Source organism: Gouania willdenowi, chromosome 11, assembly GCF_900634775.1.
Source record: "Gouania willdenowi chromosome 11, fGouWil2.1, whole genome shotgun sequence".
Taxonomy (NCBI): Eukaryota; Metazoa; Chordata; class Actinopteri; order Blenniiformes; family Gobiesocidae; genus Gouania; species Gouania willdenowi.
In genome coordinates this window covers 23,729,034-23,742,158 of record NC_041054.1, presented here as the reverse complement: position 1 = coordinate 23,742,158, position 13,125 = coordinate 23,729,034, and the positions used below count along the sequence as shown (strand labels likewise).

The window sequence follows — 13,125 nt, the reverse complement described above, 5'->3', positions numbered from 1 at the left end:
ACACAAATACAAACTCCACAACACAACACGAACACTCTGACACAATGCTAACGTCACTCTTCTTCGTGGATTGTTTTTTTATTTACCTTCGTTATCGTCACTGTACTTTGTTTATTTTTACCGGACTGCTTTTGTGTTGTGTTGTGAGTCTCCGTGTTGTGAGCGTTCATGTTGTATTGTGTGCTTTCGTGTTGTGTTGTGAGCTTTTGTGTTGAGTTTTCGTGTTGTGAGTTTTTGTGTTTTGTTGTGAGTTTTCGTGTTGTGTTGTGAGTTTTCGTGTTGTGAGTTTTCGTGTTGTGTTGTGAGTTTTTGTGTTGTGAGCGTTCGTGTTGTGTTGTGAGCTTTTGTGTTGAGTTTTCGTGTTGTGAGTTTTTGTGTTTTGTGTTGAGTTTTCATGTTGTGTTGTGAGCTTTCGAGTTGTGAGTTTCCGTGTTGTGTTGTGAGTTTTTGTGTTGTATTGTGAGCTTTCGTGTTGTGTTGTGAGCTTTTGTGTTGAGTTTTCATGTTGTGTTGTGAGCTTTCGAGTTGTGAGTTTCCGTGTTGTGTTGTGAGCTTTCGTGTTGTATTGTGAGCTTTCGTGTTGTATTGTGAGCTTTCGTGTTGTATTGTGAGCTTTCGTGTTGTGTTATCGGGTTTGTATTTGTGTGCACTTTCGTTTTGTGTTGCGTTGTGGCGTTTGTCATTTTGTGTTGAGTTGTGAGCTCTCAGGGCATTTTTGTGTTGCGTTGTTTGGTTTTACGGCCACTGTAGTGGGCTTTCTATGCATTAAATTCCAGTTTCAGGTTTATATGTGTGCTGAGAACTGCTATAACTTTAAAGTGTTGCTGTCACGGCAAAGCTGCTCAGCTGGGTTCCTGCAGGAAAATGTAAAAAAAACGTAATCCTCTTCAGAAAACCACATTGGTGGGATATGACGGTAAAGAGATTTAATGCAGAACAGTGATTGAAATGTATAAAGATACGACTGTTTGAAGAATCTCAATCTTCTCATTTTGATGTTGTGTTAAAATTGAGCCTAAAATTGTACCTGCTGTAACTTTACTTTCTAGTTTGAACTTCAGTGGATGTTGATTCACTGTGATCCAAAGAGAGCCCAGAGGGAAAGCTGCAGCGAGCTCCCAGCCACCGAGGTACAGTAAAAAACACTGGGATCTGCTCTGCATCTGCTGTGGTTTGTGTTTTTTTCCCCTCAGGATGATGGAGCTCCCAGCATGAACAGCACTCGGGTTGAGTTAGAACTACACAATGATTATTTTAGGCAGTTTTTGGATAAATTCTTGATCAATTTATTTGTAGTTTGAACAATTATTCCAGAATAACTTTTGTGTTTATCAAGCAAACACAAAGGAAGTATGATGGCACTACCAAACTACCCAACGTGCTTGGCACTTCAGTGGAGTCTTGAGGTTAATGATCTCAGAACAGAAAGCCATTTTCTGATCTTGTGAGGTGGCAGCTTTGGTAACGATTAAAAAAAACTGCATGGCACCCACTAAAAGAAACACTTTGTGGTTCATAGTTCAATTAAAACCTGAAAGTCTGCTTTTACTTTCTTTTTGCAAGAAATGTGACGACGGTCAAGTTCTTCAAGTCACTTTTTACCATAAATAGCTAACATTATTAAGCAGGTTGTTCTCATTGTAAAATGTTAAACAACATAATTTTTTAAATGTTTGAAAAATGAATAAATGTAAATGATCTAATGAACTTTCCTAAATGACTCCTAGCCAAACATCATAAGTATCCAACACGTCAATGCCAGGCATATAAATATTTGTGCAGTTGTAGTGTAGTTATGTTCATTAGGTTCAACGTAATGCATTAAAATGTTAAAGTCTGGATCTACCTTGTATGAAAAATATGATGAAGAACTTAATGACTTTTACATGATAATAGCATGTAAATGTAACACGGGCAACAAAAATAGTTGAATTTAATGTAGGAATAAATAACAGTACGTATTTCTTAACCAATACTGGTATTGCCATTTAATTTGCAGTGGAAAATATTGTAAATGATTGTGATAAGCACAGCCTTTTCACAAGTCTGTGGGTGCAATTAAGGAACAGAAATGTGTTTGAAGTTTTTGAGAATGACTTAAAGCTTGCAATGAAAGTTAGATGCGGCTGCCTTAAGAAAATGTATTAAAATGACTCTTTTCCCTGCAGACAGTAGCATTTCCTGGCCTGGTGCACTAATAGATTTCAGGCTAACAGAGCAGCGTGGGTACTGAGTATGCAGGGCTGTACACTTCAATGACAGCATGATTTAACTTATCCTTTAATGATGAGACAGGTGCGCTTCGGCTGGCACTTTTGGTGGAGGGTGGTGTGACTAACTCCTCTTTTCTTCTGGTTTCCCTTGCTTCTTCAGATGTATGCCAATGCTGAGGTATTTATTTTCTTTTTGCTTCATAATATCAAAGCCAATCATCTATTTTCAGCTTCCTTTCTGCATTTCAAGCTGCTATGATTGTATGGCTTCAATAAATGGGAATGTGTATACAATTGATAGAAATATTAATATCAAACATCAATAAAACTAAGGGATAGTAAACAAATATAAAGATCAACAGCTCCAAGCAAGAAATGAACTCTTATAGAAATATTTTCAATAATTTCATTCCCCCACCTTGCTAAAATAATCGCCTGGGTCATTATTTATCAAAAAAAAAAATTTTTGTATTTTTTCCCTAAATTATCTCTTAATGCTGGACAGCTTTGGTAGCATTGCCATTATCCTACACGTTATCCAATGTTCATCAAATTAAAATCATTTTCACCTAAAGTATTTGCTTAGGTCAAGAGTGTCACTTATTAATCCTAACCCTTATTACAGGGGATGATGGACAGAGAAGATAAGCGTGAAGAATGGTTCACCCTCCTTGTTTATTTATTTGTGTGTTATTAGTTTTATTTGCAAAGCAGAGTTTTAATTAGGGCTGTCACTTTAACGCGTTAATTGCAATTTATTAGTTACGAGAAAAAATAACGCACTCAAATTAAGGCAGTTAATCGCTTCTTTTTTTTGCACCCCAAACAGCGCGAAACCTCTGTAATTGCATGCATTTCCAGTAGACCAATAATATTGAAGCACCAGTTACAACGGTAGAACCCGAAGAGAAGTCTTTGTGCGCGTTCATTTTAGTAAAAAAAAGAATGGAAAACTAAAGCCCAGTTATGTGCAAATTGTGCAAGAAAGAGTTTGTGGACCAGCGGAGCTCTGCTAGCCTCCAGCGGAGCTCTTCCACCTCAATGCTAACTATGTAGCAGCTAGCACAGACAGCGGTTACCTGAGTGGTTAGGACACACTGGACAAGATGACAGGGTTCAGAGCCAAAATGAATAAATACATTAGTGACAAATGAACAAAGTCAGTGGATAAATGATTGTAATGGACAGTCGACCACTATCTGTGTTAGAGGAAGTGGGGCTACTACTACTACTACTAAAAGTGATTATGTGATCTTATTACAGTACTTTATTTTGTGATGAACAACGTTATTTTTGATATTCTAATTTACAGCACTGTGATTGATGGGTCTGTTTTCTTTATTATACAGAATATATTTTCTGAAGGAGAGAAAAAGCAACAAGTTCAGTGTTCAATAATTGTATTGATCATCAAAGTGTGCATAGTGTTTATGATGTGCTTTTATAGCACTACATATGGACCTGATGTTTTAGTTGATTTGTGTTTTCTATTATTTGGAGAAGTCCACGTCAGGTAATAGGCAGCCCTTGGGTCTAATCTCAGATACAGAGAAATGGACATGTCTGTTAAAAACAATAAATTAGACACTTTGTTATATATCACTGTTTTGATCTGCCACAATAATGTAATTAGTTTAAATGAAAATACCTCAAGTTGAGGGCGTTTCTCAGCAATTTTTAGGTGAGATTAAAAAAGAGATTAATTAGATTAATTAATCACAGAGCATAATTAATTAATTGCACAATATTTTTAATCTATTGACAGCACTACTTTTAATACAAGAATAATGACTTTGTTGATGGTGCAAAAAACCAAAAAAAAAACCAAAAAAAAAAAAAAAAAACAGTAACAGTATAATAATAATAAATATAAAGGATGGATATGAACATATATACAAGTAGTGCAGGTAATATTGTCTTACGGAGGTGGTGATGGGGGTCAGTGGGAGACTAGCCCTCAGAGTCCTGGAGGCGTACAGATCCTAGAGATTGCACCTAATGAGTGGATGATACTCTGCAGTCTCACCCTGTCCTTGGCCGTAGCTGCAGCGTACCAGATGGTGATGGAGGAGCAGAGGATGGACTTGATGATGGAGCTGTAGAAGTTCACCATCATCTTTGTTGGAAGACTGAACTTCTTAAACTACCAAAATACATCCTCTGCTGAGCTTTTTTCATGATTGAGCTGATGGAGGAGGCCTTGAAGCAGGCTGGTATGGTGCATGTCTCCATTGAGGTGTTAAAGATGTCTGTGAACACTGAAGACAGCTGATCAGCACAGTGCTTCAAGGTGGATGGAGATACATAGTCCGGCTCTCTGGCCTTGCGGGGACACTGTTGACCTCCTTTTCCTGGATGAAGAAAAAAAAGCAAGAAATTATGAGACAGCGTCAAATTAACACAAATGCCTAAGTCCTAGGTTCCCAAAGTGGGGTACGCAAAGTGTCACAGAGTATACGTAGATAAAACACAACATTGGAAACTAGAATATAAATAGATCAGCAGTTAGGAGCCTCCGTGTCTTTGTCTTTGTAAGACTGTCTTCTAGTGGTGAGCTAATTCATTACATGGCCAGACGCGCTGCTCTCGCAGACTTCATTCATTTACACCCGTTAGTGACTGGTGCTCATTTCACCGTGTACGGTGAACCGTTGAAAATTAAGAAGTGGTTAAAACGTTGACTGTCACTACTTCAACTAGTCGACCCACTGTTAAGCGTCACAGTGCGCAGCGGACCAAGATGCTAGCAGCGGTACACCTGTGGTATGTGGATAGCCTAGCTAGCAGCTAGCATGGCCATGGAGAGCGGCGAGGAGTCGAAGGCAGAGCCCCTCTCACGCAGCCTCAGACGTTGCTATGGGGTTGATATATATTTGTATGGGTGGAGTTACTCAGCCACAGTTTGTTGTATGCGCAAAAGTTGGGAGATACTAAAACCCGGAAACATTTCAAAGACAGAGTAAATTCTGCTCCGCACTGCTGCTGAGGCTGTAATATCACCAAGTTTATCATTGTACCGGTTGTTAGAGCTACTATCTTTACCAGGGAGCAAATATTTATTCCTGGTTATTGTTTTACACAGTTTAATAAGGATTTATTTACCGGTGAGTAGTTCCTACTGCATATTTACAAGTTTATAAATATTATTTTATTGTCGTGCATAATTCCTGTTATGAACATATACGTAAGCTACATCTGAATGAGGTAACATTTTAAATAATAATAATAATTAATAAATAAATAAATAAATGATAAAAAATACAAATGGTTTACAAGGGTTCCCGAGCAGTAGGAACTAAGTTGTTTGCATCCCCTGAACCTCAGCCTTCTTATTAAAGTTGCGTTTTAAAATTTCATGATGACGAATATTTTGCATAACTGTTATATCCATCCATCCATCCATTTTCAAACCCACTTGCTCCCGTTTTACAGGGTCGCACGGGTCTGCCGATGCCCATCTCCGGCTCTCATTGGGCGCTGGGCAGGGGGTACACCCTGGACAGGGCGCCAGTCCATTGCAGGGCATTACTGTTATATATTAAATTAAAAAAAAAAAATCCAGATTTGTTTTTCTAAAAAGAGAGAATTGTTTTAATGCCAGTTGGCTAAAAATTCAAATAAATTCAAAAGATATCGTTCTGAATATCTTGTGTATCTACAGATTGCTATTATCTTTTATTATATATTATTCCTCAACAGGACAGGTAAAATTCAGGGACACATTTCACTGTGTAGGGCCGGCTACGTTGTACGTATATGACATTACATTATCATGTTTTTTGAGTGTGCAGAAGGAGGGGGTACATGGCTTCAGGTTAAAGGTCTGAAGGGGTACAGGACTGTGAAAAGTTTAGGAACCACTGGCCGAAGTCATTGAAGGCATTTTCAGAAACGTGTTAAATAATTTTATGACATTGTTATTAGCATATACAGTGAACTCTGCTATTATGACCTTTTCGAGCGAAATAATCAATAGTTGATGAACAATCAACAATTGGGTACGTTTTTTGTCTCCTGAAAAATTTGAAAAAAGACAGTTATTTTAGCAAGGTGGCGTTTACAACATTTAGTGCGGCTGAGCTCTAAGAAAAAAGAAATCTACAGTATAGACAGATGATTCATAGAAATGTTCATGAAATGCTCATAAAAGGCACAAGATAACTGTAAAAAAAAAGTTGATTTTCTTTTTATTAGAAAAAAAAATGTATTAAACAAATTACATTTTGCTTTACATTGACTAAATTAAGTTGGAACCATGATGCAATATGTAGACTGCAACTACAGTTGAGTTTACTGTACAATTTCAAGGCATTTTGTCCACTGACCTGAGTTTTTGTATTATTAAGAATAGTTTGGAGTAACATGAACTCTACATCTGAAAGTTGTATGATTTCTAAATTGAAACTAATTTGCTGTGGATGATGTTATTTCCTACAGCCTGACAAGTCCACCCAGGGCCCACCAGGAGCCCCTGGCCCAGAGGGCCCTCGGGGAGCCTCAGGTGAAAACGGACGAGATGGTAGAGACGTAAGTATTCATCTGATTAATTTATCAATTGTCTACAGATTTGCAAAACATTGACGTTTACACCTTCCCGAGATAATTTAAGATAATCCATAAAACAACTTCATATTTTGCAATGATGAAATTATCAAGTGAATAACAATCAATCTTCTGTACTTCTTTTTTGTTTCTCTAGGGTCTTCCAGGCTCTCCTGGCAGTCCAGGCATTCCTGTAAGTATTTCATGAAAAACTATTATTGAAGACTGTAATGCTGACTGTTAATTCATCCCATTTTACAGACATTTTTGTTACTATTGTTATTTTTCATATTGTATTGATACAAGAAGGCGAATGCGCTGCGCCCATTGCGCTGCAGGCCTGCTCGGTTGGGCTGGGGGTGATGGGTGGGTGTCTTTGATGGTCACCTGATGTTCACCACATGGCTTCCAACAGCAGCTTTTACACATACATCAGCTGTGAACACACAGGCATGTCTGAGATGTTTGCCCCCTGCTGGAGCCCCTCAGTATTTCATCAAGGAAAGTGATTTAACATTAACAGATGAATCGATACAAAGTTATTACATGGAGCTCCGATACAACATAACCAGATCTTCTTCTACCTCAATATCACTCCATCCTTCATTCCTGGTTCATATAGGTGACATTGTGTTATCGGAGCATTGGCCAAAACCTTTGACCTAGCCCTATTTTCTTTATGGCAGTGGCTATTCGTATGGTTTCCGTATCAATATACAGACATTCTATCCGTATGCAGTGCCCCTCATTGACCAGTTTAGGTCACGTTACTAAGACTAACCCTAACCGTTGACCTAACAATTATTGCGATATGGTGTTATAACCTAACCCTAACCCTAAGACGCTACGAACGTGTACTTTGGTAAACATGCCAATAGCACTGGGGGTTGTCCGTATGACAACCGCACGAATGGACACGTTCTTTCTTTATTCAATATCTTCAGAGAATTTGTGAGTATGAAGTCATGGTTGAGTAATTTATGTTAAGTTGTGCTGGAGAGAGGTTTGTACTGTAAATCTGACTTTTCGTTATTTATTTATTTTTTAATGTGGATGGGACATTATTTTAACGCTTTTTATTTGGAACCTTAGTCAATCAGGCTCTTGTAGTCATAGGGTTTGTGCCGAAATCATTGTTGGGTCAGTTAGCTGTGTGTGCACACATGTTGTACACACCTTTACCTAATCCCACATAAGAGTATAGAAACAGCAGTACAACATAACTTATGAAATTAAAAAAAAAAAAAAACTAACGATAAATATGTGTCATTTGATATCAATTCATTAAAAATAAACATTTAAAAAAAGGCAAATACTTAAGTGGGAAGTCAAGTCAAGTTTATTTCTATAGCACCTTTCATTTACAAGACAATTCAAACAAACATCACAGTAGCACTAGCAAACCATAAAAATGACATTTGAAAATGAGGAAAAATAAAAACATGTAAAACAATATCAATCAATAAAACAGGATAATATCAGATTAAATAGTGTGACATTTTAATTAAAAGCAGTGTTGAATAAAAATGTCTTTAACCTTAATGACATTGTTATAAATGGTAAGATCTGAACCAATATAACAGCCATAATGCTGGTTAAACAATTCCAATAAACAAACACAGGTTATGCTTTCATTTGTTACTGGTTTATTTTCTTAAAAACTCTGCTATTGAGTGGAAGCTTTTATATCGTTCACATTCACCCCTGTAGCAGCACCAGGATTATGATTGAGGGCGGGGCCCCAGAAAACTGGATGGGCCTGTTAAAATAAGTCAAAAAAGAGAGAAAAAAAAAAAACCCCACAAAAATAACACATTTCCTTTCATCTCTGTTTCAGCGCTTTTCTGCTCTGAAGTCTGCCTTTCTCATTTGAAAATTCTGAGAAATTAGTATAAAGGCAATAATGTTTGAGTGATTAAAGTGATTAAAGCTTTGATTTTTCTGAATAGCATTTTTATATAAGCCCCACAAAGCAAGGAAACATTATGTAGCATATTTCAGCAACAAGGCATTAAAAGTGATTCATGTAAGGCTTTAAAAACATGACAGAAAAGACAAAAAAAACAGCAACATAAATAAAGCCTGCATTACTGTGTTCCACAACAGCAGTAAGTAATTTGTGAACATAGTGAATATTGTATATTATTTCCTAAATTTTTTTGGCAATAAAATGCTTCGAATCATTGTTTTACCACCAACATGTGGTTCTACAGGGAGCCATCGCTGTTATGCGACGTCAGAAAAATTGTTTTTAGAGGAAGTTGGACTTTACCGTGTAGGAGCTCCGACTCCAGGTGGCGACCCCCGGTCAATAAAACCAGAGTTCTAAGGCTACGTTTACACTGCAAGCCTTAATGCTCAATTTCAATTTTTTTTGTCCGTTCACATGACCATTTAAAATGTGAACTGTATCAGACTCCAGTGTGGACGATTTGCAGCTCCAAACTGACCAAACTGAGCATGAAAATTTAGCAAAAATGATGCTATATTTATAAATAATAGTGTAAATTTTGTTTCTTTATTTTTGTTTCTGTATTTTCTCACCTAGTCTGATTTCCATGATAATGAAGACAAATAATTGAGCATCATTATCAAGTTACCGCTTTCCAGTTGAAAATGTTCTAACTTATAGTATAACAGTAGTATGGGTGCTTGGTCTCTTAGTAGTTCTCTGTAGAATTCTGTCTGACTGGCACTGTAACATATCAGCATGATTAACATCATTTTTGTGTTGTTTGCTTGTAGTTGGTTTTGGTAATATATTTAGTTGTATCAATGCACATTAAAATTCATAATATATCTAACACAAGCACATTAATATTCATAACATATCTTACCTATACCCTTATTTGTTTACGTAACCCAGTACCCTGGACACAAGACTTTTAATTCATGATTCATGATGATATTGATTATGAACGTTAAAAAATAAATAAATAAATAAATACATATTCAAATCAATAGAGAAGAATTAAAAACCTCTTAAAAATCTCCTTTTTTCAAATTTGGTCTTTGAATTATTCTTACCAGTGACTCTTTTCTTTGTTGAATCTTTCTTAAAGACAGTGTTTATTTAATTTAGTTGAGTTCAGTAATCTGCTGTTTATTTACGGTGTGTTCTGCAGGAGAGGGAGCGCTGTGTTTACATTGGCATTGAGGGGAAAATACACAGCTGTGACGATCACAACAGTTAGATCTTTCGGCAGAAAAAAAGGCTGGCATCTTACAGACATGTACTCGACGTTTGGGGAACAGTGTCTTTTTATAATTGTCCCGTTGTTACATCATTTATCATGCACATAAATACAGAGCCCCCCTCCTCTGCTCTTACCTGAGTCCTTAGTCCTGTCCTAGCGGAGCAGAGTGCGGTCTGCTAGCTGCACGCAGGCATTGAGTATTTCCAGGTGAAGCCAGGTTTCTGTGATAATCAGAACAAAGCATTCACGGACATAGCAATTTCCAGTGAGTTCAACTTTATTTGTATAGCGCAAATTACAACAAAGTCATCTCAATGCGCTTATCAAAATATAAAATTCATAATAAGAAAGAAAAAACTCAACAAGATCCACATGAACAAGCATTTAGCGACAATGGGAAGAAACAACTCCCTTTTAACAGGAAGAAATCTCCAGCAGAACCAGGTTCAGAGGTGGCAGCCATCTGCTGTGACTGGTTGGGGTTAGTGGACAGAAGGACCAACAGAACAGGATAGAGAGATAGAACATCAGAGTGTCCCAGACTAGTTGAGCCGTGAACCACAGATCATATCTTCAGCTTCACAACACCTAGAACAGAGAAGAGAGAGAAGGGCGCGGAGAAGGCACTGACTGCAGAAAAACATGATACATTATTATCAAGTCAGCCTGCCTTGGCCTTGGGCCTCACTCCCAGTGGCCTAGTCAGCACTTATTATAAAGGTGACAAATCTCTTCCCGTTTATTGGTAAGCTAATAGCGACTCCATGGTCTGTAAATGCGACCGTTCACAGATGAGCTCATGTCCGCTGTAGCGGTTAGGTTATGTTATGATTCAGTCCAGAGCTGTAGGACCAAATCATTTGTTTTATGCACCTGGGATCTGGCATTGGAAAGATACAGGCTCGATAGAGATGGCTTCTGTGGTTATTTCCTTAGCCTTAGCATAACACCGGACCTGTGGCCTTGCTTCTGTTTCCTCTCCCTCCTCTGTCTACGCCGCCTCCTCGACCCGACAACAATCCACGGAGAGCCTGGCGGCCTCGCTATGTCATCCGGGATGTTATGATTGTGGTGAAAGTCGCTCAAAACAGATATCTGGTAATGGTCATCGATATCCAAAAGCATCTGGCGTGTGTACTGAATATATGTGGTGCTGAAATGGTGAGCCGCAAGCCGCTGCAACCATGCGCTAACTCTGCATTTCGGTCTTAGAGACCGAGACCACGTTTCCGCAAAAAGTAAACAGTGAAATTAATATAAATCTCTTTCAGACTTGTTGTCAGCCAAGGCGAATTGATCCCTCATTGAACTCATACGCGTCAACTGAACGAGAGTGAGATTTGACCAGAACCCGACAGAGCAAAAGTGAAACCTGTAGGTCCGTCAGACATTAGGTATTTATATCGTTGTTCACCCTGAAACCGACAGTTAAAAGCTATTTTTTCCTCATACAAATGACATATTTATGTTTGTTTTAGTGGTTAGCCTGCTTCTATTAATAAACAACTGTTAATGTCAACAGAACAGATCAGCACACGGGGTATTTAACGCACGTCAAACACACACAGTGCACGCAACAGACATGCAATCTATTTATATCATCCACCTATCAAACATAAGGACAATCCATGTTGTGCAGAAAAGGGATTGTAGGTTGTGGATGCTTAAAGCCTGTCCCTCATTGGTCCATGGTAATCAGCGCACATCCTGCAGCTATGCTGCGCTCCAGCTGTTAATAATGACGTCAATGTATCAAACGCCCATTAAATCCGCCTTGGTCGTGGATAAATGTGACCTGGTCGTTCACACTGCAGTCGCATGAAAAAAAGATACGTATTGGATTTAGGACTACACATCTAAGTGACCTGGGTTGCATTTGAAAAAATCTAATTTTGGTCGTTCAGACTGCCATGAAAAGATCAGACACAGGTCGCATAGGGGCAAAAAAATCAAATTTGAGCATTAATTCCTGCAGTGTGAACGTAGCTAAGTCATCCCCAATTTCCACTGCATCCATAACTGCTGAGTCATGCTGGAGCCCTCTGCAGCAAATACGCAGCCCTTTTATTTTTGCCAGACGCCGGAGCTGTACTGCAGCAATTAGACAAAAATAAGCTCATGGGGGACAGGAAGTAGTGCATAGACCAAATAAAACATCCACAAAAAAAAAAAAAAGAATAAAACATCCAGATTATTTTCAAAATAAAATACTCCATATTCGAGGCGAATCATATTTCCATCCATTGACCGAGGTTACACCTATCAGAGGAAAACACCGACCTTCCGGGGCCCATTCCAGACTCTATTTGAAAACCGAGAACATATTCAAACTCAGGGCAATAAAACCTGTCCACTGCCACCACATTTTTGACAAAATAAACACTTTTTTACGGGCCAAAAATTATGCATTTTGGCTCTAGTGGGCGCAATTCGGACTCTACCTGAAAACCAAGAACATATTTGGGACTCAGGAGGACCAGACTTTTCAGTTGATACCACGTTTAGCCTGATCCTAGCACCTTTAAAATATCTTTCAAAAAAAAAAATTTTTCACATATAATTATTGCATCTATTCATGGTTAAATAAATATATAAATATACATATTGCGCAATTACACTTGAAGTAGCGAGTCCTTGTGGCTGAGGATTCCTGGACTGAAGAGTGTGCTGCAGTTACGCAGCAGAGCAGTTCTAGGGTTACACTGAATGCAGCATGAGTACAAAGACTTCCCGGTGTCACGGTCTGAGTTTACCTCTGTACTGAGATTAACCCTTAACCCTAACATAATACAATAAACAAATAAAACAAAAATAAACAAAAATGAATTAATTTCTTTCAGCAAAAAATCATTTTTCAGTAGTACGCATGTATGCGCATATACAATCTCAGTAAAATGTGAACTCAGTACATCACACCGGTGACGATGCCTCCCGTGGGCGGGACTAAGAATCCACATGTGGGGTGCAAACCGCTGATTGGCTGAAAACCTTTCACTTAAAGCTTGTTATTGGATGAACAGCACCTGGGTGGGCCTGGATTAACCCGTGGTGCTGTGGCCGATTCTCTAAACACATTTATCTGTCATGATTTTTGTCCAAAACATCAAATAGATCTTCTTATGCTTTACTTACGAGAACCTTTTTCTATTTTGCTTATGTGGTTGGTAGTAATG

At 38.2% G+C, this 13,125-nt stretch overlaps 1 protein-coding gene across 1 annotated transcript in view; it reads left to right on the top strand.

Annotated features, from left to right (window-relative positions):
• Nucleotides 1-13,125, top strand: part of col9a1c (collagen, type IX, alpha 1c) — a 42,550-nt gene that overhangs the window by 11,804 nt on the left and 17,621 nt on the right. Inside the window, exons 5-8 of the mRNA XM_028461934.1 lie at nucleotides 1,050-1,130; nucleotides 2,374-2,391; nucleotides 6,651-6,740; nucleotides 6,913-6,948. Of these exons, the coding sequence (XP_028317735.1) occupies nucleotides 1,050-1,130; nucleotides 2,374-2,391; nucleotides 6,651-6,740; nucleotides 6,913-6,948 (225 nt within the window). The remainder of the gene's footprint in view (nucleotides 1-1,049; nucleotides 1,131-2,373; nucleotides 2,392-6,650; nucleotides 6,741-6,912; nucleotides 6,949-13,125) is intronic.